The sequence below is a fragment of the Beta vulgaris genome, chromosome 8 (assembly GCF_026745355.1).
Source record: "Beta vulgaris subsp. vulgaris cultivar EL10 chromosome 8, EL10.2, whole genome shotgun sequence".
Lineage (NCBI taxonomy): Eukaryota > Viridiplantae > Streptophyta > Magnoliopsida > Caryophyllales > Amaranthaceae > Beta > Beta vulgaris.
This window is the reverse complement of record NC_079209.1, coordinates 4,305,705-4,323,492: the sequence shown is the minus strand read 5'-3', so window position 1 is coordinate 4,323,492 and position 17,788 is coordinate 4,305,705. Positions and strand designations below refer to the sequence as shown.

Here is a 17,788-nt window from a genome sequence, read left to right as displayed (position 1 = left end):
TTACTTCTGAACTGTTCAGAACTGTATCTAAACTTTGAGGTGGTGTACCCTACAGACTATAGACTAGTAGTCTAGTAGAGATTGGTCTTCGAACCATTTATCTTTCATAATAATTAAAAAAATTAAGTTGTTTTTGAAAGGGGAGAAGCATATAGAACGTCTCCCACCCAATATAAAAGTTTGTGTATCCGCCACGCTAATGCTAGCCTATCTACATTTTTGCAATTGTATTACGCTTTAAGTAGGCCTGAGCTTTCATTTAAGTAGGCCTGAGCAGACGAAGAAGGCCTGGAAGGAGAAAGAGGTCCTAATGTCCGTGAACCTACCTTCTGCTCGAGGGCGCAGGGAAGCCTACATCAGGTGGCTAGCTCCCCCTGAGGGTTGGATTACACTCAATACGGATGGTAGTGCTGCTAAGGGCCAACCGGGACAATGGTTTGCTGTGTGATCATAGGGGGTTCTTTATGCGGGGTTTTGCTGCTAAGTTTGGCAACTGCAATGCTTATAAAGCTGAATTAATGGCTGCAGTCTTGGGTCTGGAAATGGCAGTGGAACTGAACATTCCCAAGCTTATCTTACAAATGGACAACCAAACCTGCATTGAAGGAATCAAAAATCTAGATTTCCAAGGCGGAGAGTGTTTTCACATTCTAAATAAATGTCATCGTATCATTAGTTCTTTTGATCATTTTCGTATTGTTCATTGCTATAGGGAAGGGAATGTGGTGGCGGATAAACTAGCCAACTTAGGTGTTGAGTTAGTTGAGAGGTATGTGTTGTTTGAGGCACCACCTCATGACGTAACTCCACTGCTCCATCAGGACTTGATTGGCGTAGCTTATCCCCGCTTTATCCCTTAGTTTTATTGTGTAATTGTTTTTAATAAATTGGGTTATTCCCTCCTTCAGCATCAAAAAAAAAATCTGATAATTTCAAATTTTTGATTTGATCCTTTATTTTTTTGGGGATAACTTAAAGGTTGAATATTGGATACAATAAGCATCTTGAGTTTTGAAAATCGAATATTTAATATTCAAAAAATGAAGTCTTTCCAGACGAAATGTATAGCCTCTTGTTTACATCCTGGTCTATGTTATAGGAATTAGGCTCCACCTATTGATCAACCCTATCAGATTTGTAAATATTTTTTTTGTTGGCGACAAGGACAAACAAACAAAGACCTAAAGGACTAATTTACTGAGTCTAGCAGCGGTAGCTAGTGCATGGGTTGGAGCTACTTCTAAGCGACTTACCTTACGAATTTCACAGTAAATAAACTTACTACATATAGCTTTAATATCGTGAACTAGGGTAGAGATTTCGAATGGCTGCTGATGACTTTCAATTGCTCGAACTAGCTCTGTGCAGTCTGAGTGGATTTGAACACATCTAAAACCTTTGTTAAGAGCTTCACGTAGTCCTCTGAAAAGCGAATATGCTTCTGTTACAGAGACGTTAAGGCCATAATTTTGGCATTTCCATCGAAGCTTTTGTTATTGTTTATTGAAGCTGACCACCCAATTCATGCTCTTGGATGTTTTTGTTTATGTCGTTTCTAATGATGCAAATATCTCTCTAACGGGAACCATATGTAACTATAACCTCCACCTAGCTATTGGTGCCTGCATGAGCAATATTTAAATGCATCGCTCTGATCTTGTTACTTGCAGTGAGCACTCTAAGGAGGGCATCTTTTCGTGATAGAAGGGAAGCTGGGCTTTCGTCCAAGTTTTTGAACACTACATTGTTTCTATGTAACCAGATAGCCCAAAGGGTGGATATGAAATCTTTTGCTCTCTCTGACTTTACTCCATCTTCTTTCCAGAACAACTTAAGGAAGTTTTTGATCCAATTTCCAATATGTATGGAGGGAGCAGAGCAGGTCTTAATACCCAAGGAAGAGCACGCCCAGACACATGCTGATATGGCGCAATCCCGAAATAGGTGGCTTTCGTTTTCCATGTGAGCATTGTATAGATAACAATTCTCCTATACTGGAATATTTCTTCTTCATAAGTTGGAGTTGGTAGCAAGCGCTTTGTTGAGTAATCTCCAGGTAAAAAAATTCCATTTGGGGTTGATATCAGAGGACCAAAACTTGTGCCAGAATTGCTTGTTACCCAGTTACGTATCCAACTTACCTTTTTGAACCAGGTAAAAGGCATAAACATCCTTGATGCGCAGGGTGCCGGACCTGGACTCGCTCCACATAAAGCCATCTTGTAGATCTTCAATAGGAATATGGGTGGATTTTGGAATGAGGAAAATACTAAGAATATTTAGGCTTAGCATTGCTAGACTGCTATTAATAAGTTCTATCTACAAAAAAAATCTTTTATGCTTGTTATAGTGTACACACCATAACGAACAAAAGTAAAAGTTAGATCTAGGATACCTAATCTGAAAACTTTCGAATATCCTACATTGATGTCGAATTGGATACAAGTGTCAAATTTAACGATTTTCTTATCTAATCAAAAATTGGCTTTGAATCATCCATGCTTAGCCCTAACTAAAAGTGTTAGTATTTCATACTTCAAAAAAAAGGTAGCCTGTTATTACTAGACTTTTTGATTAAAGTAAGGTATTGTTTTGAGAACTATTTTTCGTTTAGGAAGTGATCTTCTATCTTAGTTAGTTGAATATCAATATTTAACATATTATCTAAGTCCTAAGAACTGTTATTAATGCCCAATGAGATACAAAAGAAGTTTGATTCAGGTAGATGCACCATGTTACGCCTTCATTTAATTATCTTACGGAAATTGAACGGGCGAACAAAGGGGATAAAATCCCCCCTGTGACCCCCTTGCTTCCTCCGTCCCTTGACCCCCTAAAGGGGAACCAAAGGAACAATTATTAACTGCCACTTGCCCTCTTTCTCTTCCTTTTTTAGTACGAGAAAGGGGCGGGGGCAGAAATAAAGCAACCGGACTCGTTCAATACAATGAGATCAGAACAGAAGGACTTCTTTCGCTTATTGATCTCATACGAACTACTCGCTTTTACCCTTAAAAGGAAGTTTTTTTCTTACTAGCTTATCCATAAACGGGCGTCTTTCGAGGGCTCCTGAACTTATTGGAAAAAAAGCGGTAGCAACACTAATTTCGTTTAATGGACCATGCATATGTTTTTTGGGGCCTTGGGGATACAAAAGATGCAAATTTGTTAGTTACAACTTCTCTTGAGAAAGTAGTCAAGTAGGAAGACATGAAGTTTTTCTCATTAAACTTAACTCAAAAATGAAACTGTACACATAAAGAAACATTTCTCCCATTTGAAAAGTAGGATTGAGTGATAATACAAAATCCGGAGTGATTATACTACAATCGAGGAACGCTTAAAAAAGAAGTAAAAGAATAAAAATAAAAAAGCCTTGATTAAAAAGTTAGACCACAAAATCAACAAGATTAGTAGAAAAAATGGTCTCACTTAAATTACAATAATTCAAGTTTGAGAACCAGCAAAGGCCCAATTAGCTTCACTCCCAACTCTAGGCATAGTGATCTTTTTGGAGCTGACATCCACTTTAAAGTTGGCTCCACACATTATACCTTCACTGTCTATTCTTGGCATTGCCTTCATTTTATTCTTCGGATGCTCAAAGCTTGTTAGCCCTATTTCACTATGAAATATACATCCTGCAAAATTATATATCAAACATCCTAAATTAGCCAATAATCATCATCATTAGTAAATGTATATTGGAATTTCACACTTTAGTGTCAAGAGGACTCCTCACTTAAAATGAAAAGTATATATGTTACTATATGTGCACCAAGTTTTTTTTCTAGGTTGCTAGACGACGCCCTATTTTTTCCTATTAACCCTCTATAATACGACGCATTTATGTTAATCATAAACTCATATCATAACATATTACATGGAACAACTCTGATTTTTATACTTCTTGACTAAATATAAGGCCATTTTGAGATTTAATCTTAAGATATCATCCTAGATTCAATGTCGTAGACCAGTTTTGAGATCATGACTAATCTTATATTCTTATTATTGTTCCATACCTCCATAAAACATTGTTAATCCATAGATTTAAATTTTATAATCACAAAAACATAAAAAAACTTTACCTGATGGAAAAGATGCAAATGATTTAGCACAACTTGCTTTGATAACATCCACATTATCAGATATAACCACAGATCCATCAGCAGCAATTCCCCAAAAAAGTTGCACTCTTTGATCAGCCCCCTGTTCCCCCAACACATTCAAAAATAAGTATCAGCATATTGTTCTTATTACCAAAAAGTAGTAATTAATTACTAATTAAGTGATTAATCCAAAATTAATTACCAGAGCAGCAAAGACAGTTCCAGCATTTCCATCATAGATAACAAATCCAAAGGACCCTTCAAGATCCTTAAGTACTTGATCAACCGGGTATGGGCCGCGGTCTCGGAGGGTCCGGTAAGCTTCAATGACAAACATGGCTTCATTTGTAGCCTTTCCTAGCCCATATTGCTTGATCAAGGTGTTCAAGTTGTTCAAATGCCCCATAAATATGCAGTAAATGTTGTCCAATCCACAGAAAATCCTATCAATCATAAATAAAAAACACATATTAGTAGGTTTAAATACAAAAGTTGATCTAGTTTATGTGGTAAAGTCTTGTAAGACTGGTACTCAAGACCTTGAGATCTAATCTCGTCTACATCAGTACGCTTAATCGCTCATTTACGCCAAAAAGAACAAAAGTTGGTGAAATAAACATAACATAATGGTCAAATAAGTAGTACCTTTGTTGGTGAAGTTGAGGGCCTTTGGAGGAAGAGTAAGCAAGAAATGCAGAATTGCCAAAACCCATTGAAAGAGGGGCATTATGGGAATAAGTTTGTTGAAACATCCTCACAATTTCTTCAGGGTATTTGGGTTTATAACCCGACCCGGTTGAGTGTGAATTCGGGCTGTTGAGCTCCTTTGGTGGATCCACCAATCCCTTGTTGAATATTGCCAACATTTTTTTGTCTTGTATTTTCTAATAAAATTTGGATGAATAACTCTTTAGAAACTAAAGTTTGTAAGTTGTATGATGTTTTAATGATATTGAATAGAATGAAAGAAATTGGGTGTTTAAGGTTGTGTATATATAGCATAGGCAGGTAGTGTGGATGAGAAAGAAAGCAACGAGTTTATCCGTGAAGCAAGTTGTTATATGATGAATAATAAAATAAGATTCGTAATAATGATGTGTCTGTCTAATCTATTAATCCATTCTTCTTTTGGATAAGACCCTATTATACCTTTTTTGGATTTGATTTATTTTGCTTTAATTAGACAAAAATGTTTTTTATAATGTACTATGGTTAAACATCTAATTAATTGGGTTGTAAAGTCTTGCTTAACCTTTGACTGGCATTGGAAAGTCTTCATTTCCCTCGTGGCAGGAAATCTTCGGTGTTATTTGGTTCAATCTTAGATGTAAATTTTCGTGACAGAAATTGTTTGGTTGTTCACGGAAAGTAAATGGATGTTTTTCTTATTTAGACCCTCTACAGGTAAGTAATTTCGTTCATTTTGTGGCACATTTTTGTCAATCAAATAACTTCACCTTATTTTACTTTCTAGGAAGTTTTACTTTTTATATATTTTTATGTCAACCAAACAACATCTTCATTCGTTATTGGAGGAAAAAGCCTTCTGCGATAATAAGAAGGTTCATTTTTATTGGACACTGACATTTATTAATAATATCCATGTAAAATAATATTTCTCGATGCCAATATAAAGTTTGATGGAACCAATAAAAATATATTGTTCTTTTTTTTTGTGTTGGAGAGTGACTAAGAGTAATAATATAGACGAAATTCGAGAATGAGTAGTGATGTTTGATGAGATTTGATCCCATGTTTTAAGAACTACTCCCACAAGACTTTACCATCTAAGTTAGATGATATCCACGCTAATAAAAGGGATTGTAGTACCAAAATTAGGTTTTATGGATGATAATCTGTATATTTGTATAATAAAAATGTACACATTTACATGGGATCACTTAATAATATGAAGTATTTAAATGGTATTATATAATGCTCTAATAATACTAGGAGTAGCAATGGATTGAATTTTACGAACTTCATGTCTGACCCATGCACCTTCATTGAAACAAATCCGGGACGTGTTTGGACTCGGATTCTATTTATCGGATTGAATGAGATTCGAGCTATTTTATCACTTGCACTTTGTCTGGACAACAATATAGGAGGGAGTGGAAGAGAAAGAAAAGGAAGGGGAAGATGTCGCTTCATTTTCCCATCAAATCTTTTCAATTTAAAAGGGATGATAATGTTTATTAAAGAGATAGGAAAGATGGAGCTTGTTTTCCTCCCTTTCTCTTCCTCTCCTTTCTCTCTATTTTTTCTATCCAAACAAAATGTTAAGATGACAAAAATCGTAGTTTTAGAAAATAATTAAACTATATTTTACCTAATACAAACATAATATTTCTATCGCAATGTAAATTCAGTCTATAATTTGATGAGTTGGTGGTATATTAATCAAATTTTACTTAGCCTACACTTCTTATAGGATTTGGATCAAAGTATCACATTTTTCATATTCGAATTGAGTTCTTTTGTCGGATCAAGTCGAGTCTTTTTGCTCGAACTCGAATCAGATTCACACGCAATTGAAATCCCTCAATAGTACTAATGGGTTTGTAATTGTAGCCAAATAGCGAGTCAAAGTCGTGTCCAAACTAGACACTCATTATAAATGTAGTAACCGTTAATCTATTTTTATACTCATTTTTGACGAAGAAATGAAAATCAGGTGTTCTTAATAATTTATGTTTGTTTATTTTTATTTTTATATTTTTATTTATTATTTTTATTTTTGAGTCTTGATGTTTCTTCTTTACGTACCAAATTCACAATGATCCCCGTGCTCTTGTATTGAGTTTTGCACCTTTGATTTCGCAATCAGATCTCGCGGCGAGATGTAGACATTTACTACATTTATTGAAGTAAATGAAATTGTAAATTACTTTCTTGGTACTTTTAGAGTTTATCCAATCGTACGATACGTGATTTGAATATGACATTGATCTGAGTCAGCAAATCAAGTTTTCTCCCGATGACTCAATGAGGATAACGGTGACCCCACACATGCTTATTCTTCCATCTATCTGACATGTCCACGTTTCACTTCTCACTTTCCTTTTTTTTTTTTTATATATAATTTAAATTTTATTAATAATAAGACTTAAGGCCCAAGGGTCGGATTGATGGAGAGACCAAATCGTCAAGGCCCAATTACACAACCAAATCAAACAACTAGAGCTGATCATTTTGGTCCGGCCCGCTTTTTGAGCATTTTTCGGCCTGCGGTCGGGCTCTACCCGAATTTTTTTGCTTTGGACGGGCTTTGGACAAGCCAAAATGACTTTTTAGTCTATTTTTTGGCCCAAAATAACGGGTTTTGGGCACAAAATTTTGGCGCGGTCTGGCCCGGCCAACGGGTAATTTGTTTAGACACGGCCCGGCCCATAATCACCTCTACAAACAACATTCAAACAGAAACTGCAGCTCAAAATACAAGGGATAAATGAAGAGGCAACCTTGACACAAAGGGATCAATTATAAGAAGAATGAACATCAAAGCCACACAACAAAATTACTAGAGCAAAGAAGACCCTGCTTGGCTAAGGCATCAACGATATCATCTGAAGCTCTGCCTTTATGAGATATTTCAATGTGAAGCCCGGATTTGCAAGATCTTCTAATATAGTTGAGCTGAAAACCCATATTCCATGGACCACCATCCGAGCAGTTTCTCCAAGCTACAACATTAGCAGAACTTGATTTGATTACAATTTTTTGGTTTCGGAACGAGTCATTGGCCCATATTATAAATATGGCTCTATGAATAGCAAGTAATTCAGCACAATTGATCTCCATGGTAGGAATAGGGGAAGAAAAGAGACATACAAAATGTCTCATGTGATTTCGCAAAACTCTAACGATAGCAGAACAAGAGATTATTGGGTTAAAAGAGGCTCCACATTCATTTTGAGCATCCTATAGCAGGGGGGACCAAACTGATTGTTTAGAGAACTCACAAAGCAGTAGCAAATGATCACAAGATTCAGAGCATGAAGAGCAAAGCACACATATAACCTTAGATTCTGGTATAATACCCATTTTAGCAAGCTTATTTTGAGTGTTGATTTTTCGGAGAAGAGCAATCCATGTAAATACTTCAATTCAACCAACACATGCTTAGATCAACTGATAAGGGAGTTGTTCTAGCTTAACCAGAGGTCTCGGGTTCGAGCCCTGGGAACGCAGCAGAGTGTGTTGGGAGAGCTTTCCCCCCAATTGGGGCCTGACCCGGTTCGAATCCGGATTAGTCGGGATCCAAAATGGATTTCGGAAACCGGGTATGGTTCACCAAAAAAAAAAAAAAAAAAAAAAAAAAATACTTCAATTCTATGAGGTACAATTAAATATCCTTGATTTAAGCCTATGTTTAAATTAAGAAATAATGAAGGTAATTAGGAATATAATGAGTAAATAAAGTTAAAACAATTATACTAAAAGATGTTAAGTCATTAATCTTTAAATATATGCTATTATGTAACTCTTTTATAGGAATAAAAATATGAGAGCAAGAAACTGATTAAAATAAATACAAGAATACATATAAATGGGAAAAGTAAGACTTGGAATATGTACGCTAAGTTGTTATGAGTATTTATAAAGTTTTAAAGCTAGGTATTAAGGCTGACAGTTGGTCTTGTAAGAGACCGTCTACTTTTAATTTAAAAGTAGGCGCGGCCCAAGCCCAATATTAAGAAGAGAATAGATCATATTTCTTAATATAGTGACTACTTTAATCTATTTAGTGACCATTTTAATCTATTTAGTGACCAGTTTAATCTATTCATTAATAACATTCTTTAATTCATTTAGTGACTGATTTAATCCATTTAGTGACTGATTTAATCCATTTAGTTACTAGCTTAATCCATTTTGTAAGACTGACGGACTATTTTTAAAAATTGTTTGTTCTAATTCGAAATTTAGAAGGGAAATAAAAGAAGGAGAAGAGAATGGACGACTAGGATGGTGCAAGATACCTAAAAATAGTGTTAGATTAGAGAGAAATTGAATGGGCTTCTTAGGAGAACGTAGGTTTGCATTGTCTAATTTTATATTAAAATTAGACCGTCTATTATAATAATTTGTGTAAGGCTGAAGGAGGTAAATAAAGGTAAAATAATCAAGGATGGACTGAAAAGAATTTATGTGTGCACCTTTGTGAGAAATAGGGAAGTTGATCTAGCTAGGAAATTCAGTCCAACTTTAATTTGGAATAAACACTACCCCAATATTTTAAATATATACAATAAGTTAGGGTCGAAATTTTGTGACATTTGGAGCAAGGAGCAGAAAGACTCAAACCTTATTTCTCTTCCTCTTCACTCGACTAGTTTTGTTCTTCTTGAGTAGCACCCATGCCTTTCTTTCTCTCCATAAATCTTGCACCAAAACACCCTATCTTATATTAAAATCCGCTGTGTAATAACGGATGGGACAATTTTTTTCAATTCAACTAGTGTACTTTTCTAACATTTGTTTGAATCCAGCTCCAATCTTAATTATTTTTTTTCAAAAAATGTCCTTGTTATTGGCTTTGAAGCCACTAACATTTAGGGGACATTTGGTTTATGAAGGGGAAAGGGTAAGGGTTTAAGAAAGAGAAATAAGGAGAAAGGAAAAGAAAACCCTTTGATTAAGAATGTTGTTTGGTTGAGAATAATGAGAACTCATCTTCCTCATCTCACTATTTTCCCCCCACTCTCTTTCTTGAGTACCACCGCTCCCACCGCCCATCAACCCAGCCTCTCAATGCCGCCCCTCACTACCGCCCCTCCACCGGCGCCACCCACCATCGCCACCTCACCGACTCCACCTCAGTAGCCCCCCCTTCCTTCTTAACCTTCTTTACCATCATATATTAAAGGCCACATTTGAGGTTTTAAAGGTCAAATTCGACCATAAAAACTTCAAATCTGAAATTTTTATTGCTGAATTTGACCATCTAAAGCCATCATCAAGGATTAGAATTGGGTTTTTTAGTTGGGCTGGGATTTTTTTTTGTGTGGGTGGACTTGGCTCGAGTGGTGGTTTATGCCATGGGTACGTGGTTTTCAGTGCATGGGTTGGTGGTTTCGACCATGGGTTGGTGGTTTTGGCCTTGTGTTGGTGGTTTTCGGTGCATGGGGTGGTGGGTTCGGTGGTTGATGTGGTGTTTGTGTGGCTGGGTTGCTGGTTGGGGGTAGTGATCAATGATTGGTCAAAGCCACCATGGGGTAGAAGAAAGAAAGGGTAAGTGAAACCTTGGGGGAGGGTGGGGAATGAAAGTAGAGGAGTTTGGGGGAAAGGAGAGGATAAAGGGAATGATTGATATGTCTTAACAAACAACAAGTAAGGGAATTGAGCTAGTTGATTCTCTTACCTTTTCTTAAAAAACCCAAACCAAATGCCCCCTTAGTGTTTATCATTACTTACATTGTGTAGCTTGTTTTGTCTAGGAATGGGCATGGGTAGGGTCTGGGTCAGGTCGGGCCAGACTCTAGATTTGGACACTAAATTTTTTTGTTGGACCCGGCCAGACCCAGACCCTATGGATCTAGAAAAGCTAGACGCGGATCGGACCCTTAGGATCTACATAGTCTAGGGTTTAGGCTATTTCCTTTATTTTTGATAAATTTATAATACCATTTATATTTATTGACCTTAGATAGTGCCTATGATACGTAAGGTTTAGGGTATAGGTCTAAAATTTAGGTTTAGAATGACAAAAGTTGGAATTTAGTATAAATACAATTTTTATCTAAAATACAGAAGACAAAAAAATATTAAACAATTTTAGGGTCTAAGTGTAGTGTTTGAGTAGGGTATGGGTTTAGAATATTAAAACTCAAACATGGACCCTAAGAGTTTTAATTTAACCCGGACTTAGACCCCCTTAGGATCCTGAAAAAGTCAGACCCATACCATAAAATTAGGGTGCGGTCCAATAAAGTCCTGGACCCACGTCCATCCTAGCTTTGAGTACGTAGAAAGGAAGTGCCCAAGGAGCACATCTTTTGCTACCACATATGTCAAAATTTTGGACTAAATGACTCACCTTTTATGGATACAACTAGTATTTTGGCACGAGCGATGCCTGGGATTGACTACAATAAACAAAAATATTATTACTTATAAATTTCAAAAATAAGAGTGCTCGAGATGTAAATACTTGTTTAAGTTTTTTTAGTTAAATATGATTATTATAAGGTTTTATCATATTTTAATTGAAATATTAGACAATTAAGTTATAATGTATTAATAGCTAAGCTCTCACTTGTCCTTTCAAAGGTCACGTGTTCAATACCTTCCAGTTACAAAATATTTATATTTTTTAAATTGAGGAGTTCTCATGGATATAAAACATTTGAATTATAGTTAAAGAAGAATATCACGTGGCATATAGGTGTCTTTAGGAACACCTTTTAATATACTTCATCCGTTTAGAAATAGTTGCACCATTTCTATTTTGTGCACTATTCACATCTTACACTTGGATTGTCTTTGTTAATTTATATTTTAGGAAAAACATAGTCATGTAGGGTCTTGTTAGATTTGTCTCGATGTAATTAAATTTTTTTAAATAAAGTTTTTCTAATTTTTACGTATTGATAATCAAAGATATTAATAGTTAAAATCATACATCGGCATATACAACTATTTCTAAACGGAAGAAGTATTTGTATAGATAAGCGTAAATATAATACAACACCTACTTGCATGCCTAAACTCTTAAGTTATTCAAATTAGCAAAACAAATCTTAAATACATACAAAGTCACACAAAGAAATCCTAATCTATATATATATTTAAAGTAGAATCCTTGAGGCCACGTGTCACAAAGTTAGAGCTTTCAAGCCCACGTGGCATGATGTGGCATGCTCCGTTGATCAGTATTTTCTCAAAGCTCAATGAGAGTGTCCACGTGTCACACGAATCAAAGGATATCAAATTCCATAATCACTCATATCCTTTCCCTTAATCACGCATATAATTGATTCAGTAATCTATATAATTGATGTCAATTACGGATTTTAATTGATACGTAATCTATATAATTAAGGAAACTGTTATTCCAATAACGTAATTTATGTAATTGATACACTTAAATTGCCTAATCACGCATAAAATTTTGGCATCATTATCATCAATCTTTAATATACATAATCAATACTAAATCATTGCCAAATTAGATTAATTTGATTAATTTGATTGATACGAAAATCTTCATGATGGCCTCAATCATGCGATTAGATTGATACTAGAATGGATCAAAATTAGGAAAACTTTATGGATGAAATCAATTCTTTTGAATTATAACTTGCACTATATATATTGAAGCTAATGTTAAGAAATTATGTTGGTTTATTTTATAAGCCACGATTAATCAGTCTGAGCAAAAAAAATCCACCAATCTCTCCAACATCCAACACAGTACACTCTGAATCCACCGGTGGTCGGCTTACCAGCCTTCTCTTCCACCTTCCTATGGTGCACTGGTGTTCCGATGAACAGCGGTATACCAGAAGAGCAGAAGGACAGACTGTCGAAGAAGGAGGGTTGGACCCAATTTTGGGTTTCTTAATCTAATAATCTAAACAAAAAGAAAAGGAAAACTTAGTTACAAATTGAGATAGATGGAAAAGGTTGGATTGGTTTCATAGCATTTTCTGTAACATGAAAATTAGGAATGAGGGTGGTTAATGATTGAGGATATGAAAATTAATTATTTTGGCTAATCTTGAGCTTCCCTGTATTGGGTCTGTTTTTTTTGTTTTGGTTTCAAGTTTGCAGGTTTAATGGCGGGTGAAGGAGATGAGATACAAAAATATAATTCCTTGTGAAATCAGATGATGATAATTGATAACGATGATTAATGATGATGAGATTAGTTTTAGGAAAAAAAAAAATGAAATCAGATGATTCTTGATGAGCGATCGACGATCGAGGGTAACAATGCTTGATGATGATGATAAAACGATGCTTAGTGAATTGTGATTTTTTGTTTTTGTATTTGAAGCGAGGAAAAAATAGTTTTATTATCCAGGAAAAAATAGATGATGATATTTGAATTGTGATTTTTTGTTTTTGTATTTGAAGTGAGGAAAAAATGAAATCTGCCTCTCATACATTCAGGCTTCAAAGAGCCATACTTCGCTTTTAAAAATTTTGATCAACTCAGTATGACTATCATGGATCTCTTACTCAGGGAATCAGGGGTGTTTACCCTTACGAATACAAAACAGGCAAAATGAAATCAAATAGTTTTTTATTCAAAACCAAAAGTCAATAGTTTTATTAAAGATTATTATAATTTCTTAAAATCATAATTAAAAATACGGTACTTATTAAGGGGAAAAAATAGTTATTGTTTTTGTATTTGAAGTGAGGAAAAAAAAGGACCAAATTTGCAGACCTATAGGCAAGAATTGTAATGTTGTGAATTTTGATTTTTTTTTTTTAAATACTTCTATAGTGAATTGTGATTTTTTTTTTGTATAATTTTGTTGTGAATTGTGATTTTTTTGTGTGTATTTGTGTTATAAGCAAGACACTTTTGTAACTTTTTTAATTTTGGTGTTGTTAATTGTTTGGTTGGTTAAACAAAATATGAAAAGTGAGATTTTCTAGGAAGCAGAAGAAGCCAAAGTTATTGTTTGGTTGAAAAAAATGAAACTTAGAACTTTCTGTAAAATGGAGAAATTTACTTATTCTTTTGGGAAGTTAAAGATAAGGTTATACACTTTCTAGAAAATACAAGTTCATGTGAAAACTAAAATTTTGGAAAAAACTACTTCAGACGTTGGACTAACAAGCACTTAATTTGTACTTCAATAGTTTTTTTTTGTAACGGGTACTATCATAATAAATATTACGCTTTCCCTCATTCAAATTCCTGGATCCGCCCTTAATCCTCGAGATTTGTAGACCAACTTTTGACTTTTGGTTTTGAACTTTTGTGGAACAAAGGTCGAGCTATTGTAATTGATATAACAAATAATAAAAGAGAGAAGAGAAAATATAACAAGTATCACAGAGCATTATAGCTATTGTAATTGATAGATCTCAACCATTGATAAGGTTGACTTTAGATTTATCAAACATATAATACTACGATGATAAATTTTCCAAATTTGAATTAGTATAAACATCAATATCATCTTCTGATCAATAATCAAATCTCTCCCGAATTTGAAGGCATTAATCATCCGTCGCTTTATTTTGTTTGGCAATTATTAATGGAGGTTGAAATGTGATTGTAGGAATCACAATTCACAAAAAGAAGAAACTAACTAATATCGGCTCTCTACAGTGATAAGCAAAACAATTTGTAATTAGGTAGATCAAGAGAGAGAAAAAATCTGGAAATTAGTTATACTGTTGAAGTAAATTAGATCTACAAAAAATTACAATAAAAATGGAAGGTATAAATCTAAGACTTTAAATGGATGGTTGATGAATGGTTAGGTATGTTCTCCCAACTTATTTTCAGTTCAGTTCGATTCAGTTCAATTTGGTTGTAAATAGTTCAGTTCTAATCAGTTCAGATCGATTCCTACGTTATCATCTAATCATCTAATTAGTTAACTTTATAGATTAGGCTGCATTTAGGACTTGGTATAACACTCTAATGCACCTTCTAAATTGAGTATTTACAAATTTATAATAAATGATATTGTGAGATATGCATAACTATATTAGTACTCAATTTTTTCCCCATTAGTCAAATTAACACATATGCTATCACATTATATGAGGCATTGATTAAGTTATTACAATTGTATAAATCTCTACAACATTTGGTGAATCATTCATATTTTGTTGCTTCATTATCAGTCTATTACCCCATTCCAGAAAAATTTTGTGTCAACATTTCATAGTTTGTTGCTTTTTTATCTTCACATTCCTATTCCATAAATCAAGTATAAAATAATGAAAATAACCCTTAGAATCTATCATTCCTTTCCAATAAGATAAGTATATTTTAGAAATGATAGTAATTGCATATCATTTTGATAACGATATTGAGTGGCTCTCCTACACTTCATCATCTGTAAATAAAACGTGGTATAATAATATGAAAAAGAATTGCTATAAAAAATTCTAGGTTATGTAATATGCAAGTTGCAATATCGAGAACTAAACACAACATAATATGCCTAAAAGTTTCTATATATGTTTAACAAAGTATTACCATCAAGACGTGATTTAGTAGATAACGAACGCAAAAACCCTTTGAATGAATGAAATGTACTCTACAGAATTCCTATATACGATCATATTTTTGGGCCGGGTTACAGAATCATAGTACAACATTGAAAGTTCATACAATGATCGTATATAGGAATTCAAGTATGGATGCATCACTACTTCAATGTTAAATGTGTTTTGGTGAAGAGAAGTTCAGTTAGGTTTAGGAGAATTCAGGTTGATGAGAGAACGCACCCTAAATTTTAAAGCATTTATGATATGGTGAATCATATGATACATTATCAATCACAAAAATCATGAAAATATCATGAAAGATGACCATAAATTTTTGGGGTGAGAGTTCATGTTGCAGAGAGAAAACTTGGAAAGTGTATTATGTGTATATTATACATATACATATTTTCATGGGTAAAAGTATAGTTATGTACTTATGTCTTACAATTATATAATCTAGAAAATATTATATGTTAATTAATCTTCTATAAAAAAGAAATGAATATATTAAATGTTCATATAATAAATTTGGGTTAAATCATATTGAGCATGAATAAAATGTGTGTGTGTGGTGTGGGGGGGGGGGGGTTAATTCACTCTGACTAAAATTTCGGGTCTAAGTTGCATAATTTGTAAAAGAGGGAGAGCTTAACTTGCCATATGAAAGATTGTCGTTAAATTTGTTTGGTGAAAGTTAACATTATGATACGAAAAAAGGTGGGAATGTAAGTATGCATATTTTTTGTAGGTAAAGTATAGTTATATGTAATACAATATTATAATTTTTTCTTATTTTTTGTAGGTAAAGTCCATAGATAACTTATTTTCACTTTCATTATAACTGATCACATTTATAAATATAATAGATTATTGTGTTAACATTTCCTTCATCTACTCATAATTTTGAAAATCGTGATTGTTGGTTGAAATGGATGTTAATAATGACTGTCAAAATTTATTAAATTTGTACACAACCATTAAATAAAGTATGTATTTAATTTTTTTTAATTATAATATCTCTATATCTAAAACAAAATCCTTGAAGCCACATGGTATGAAGTTAGAGAATTTTTCAATGAAGCTAAAAAATTGAGTCATCAAACAAAATGGTAGATATCACTTGGTGAAGGAACACAAAAGATTATGAAGATAATTTTAGTCAAAAAAAACAAAAAAGATCAAAGGAAAGTTCAGTTGATAACATCATAACATTATGGTTCAGATTTAAGGAATTCTTTAGATCTCAATGAAAGAAAAAGGTAACTATTTGATAACTTAAATAAATTTCATAGATGATTAGGAGATTTCATTTATGCAATTATGATATATTAAAGAAGAAAAAGTTAGAAAACTCTTTATATCTCAATAAATATATGTTAAGATATAACATAATTAAAATTAGTTTCATCATAAGTGGAGCATAATCACTAGAACTAATGCATAACCAAGATCGAACTAGATCTATTCATCACATGAAATTTTAAATGTAAAGAAATGGGTTGGTTATTTTATTGAACACTTATCGAATCGTATTAATCATACTATAAGTTTAAATATTGACAAATCCAAACTTGAGTGTTAAATTTATTTAACACCTATATATTCATCATGATTTTTATAGTGGAACTAAATAAATGTCTATAATACCCTTTGTTCTAGAGATAACGATAGGTGATGTCAAGTATAAATTGAAGTCAATATTTTTGTTCAATTTGAAGTTAATTGTATGATTAGTGGGGTGGCTATGGGAATAAAATTAAAGGGATGAGGGTGGTTTCTATTTAAGGTTGGTTTACATTAGTAGGGCAAACAATATGAAAAATAGTATATGCTAAATTCTAATTTTACTAAGTTGCATAATAGAGGTGTGGTTTAGTGTGCATTTTGGTCGAGTAGGACCACTTTCTATTAGTAAGTTATGATAGTTATGGTAATCATAATTCTTTATGTTATTCTCTTATAATTCTTTAAAGAAAAACCATAATTTTGTTTGAGTAAAATTAATGACTTTAATAAACATGGATTATACAAATAATGACATCAACGTGATGTATTTATCTCATGCCTTTGAGTTTTTTTTATTGCACGGGCTATCTCATCCCGTGCATTTTTATTAAACGTAAATTATGAATTATTTAATTTTCTACAAAACAAGTCATATTTTCTACCAATGGGTAGCGTATTTCTTTATACTTCAATATTTGGTTAATTGTGGTACATGGATAATCGAACATTCATTTCGAGGTCATAGACATGTTCAAGCTAAGGGCTCCAAATAAAAGGAGACTACACTACTAAAATGAGAATAAAAAAAGATAAGAAAACAACCAATCAGGCGGTGGAAGGACACGGGGTGGCTCAAGGAGCCAGCAACAAGAAAATCAATCACGTTACTTTTTTAGCTGGGGAAAGGGAAATGATCCTATATCAACTATATATAGTAGAAAACATATATTTGGTATTTTCTAGAGAATCATTTAAAGGGG

At 33.5% G+C, this 17,788-nt stretch overlaps 1 protein-coding gene and 1 long non-coding RNA gene across 2 annotated transcripts; both read right to left on the bottom strand.

Annotated features, from left to right (window-relative positions):
- Nucleotides 1–3,360: 3,360 nt before the first annotated feature.
- Nucleotides 3,361–5,081, bottom strand: LOC104900730 (stem-specific protein TSJT1). The gene is made up of 4 exons (XM_010688227.4): nucleotides 4,758–5,081; nucleotides 4,315–4,555; nucleotides 4,092–4,212; nucleotides 3,361–3,641 (listed from the first exon to the last, which is right to left on the bottom strand). Exons 1-4 carry the CDS (start codon nucleotides 4,976–4,978, stop codon nucleotides 3,448–3,450), a joined length of 777 nt encoding a protein of 258 aa, XP_010686529.2. The 5' UTR covers nucleotides 4,979–5,081; the 3' UTR covers nucleotides 3,361–3,447.
- A 2,445-nt stretch (nucleotides 5,082–7,526) lies between these two features.
- Nucleotides 7,527–9,571, bottom strand: LOC125492316 (uncharacterized). Its single transcript, XR_007268874.2, has 2 exons — nucleotides 9,423–9,571; nucleotides 7,527–7,798 (listed from the first exon to the last, which is right to left on the bottom strand). It is a non-coding gene; the product is annotated as an uncharacterized LOC125492316 (long non-coding RNA).
- Nucleotides 9,572–17,788: the final 8,217 nt, after the last annotated feature.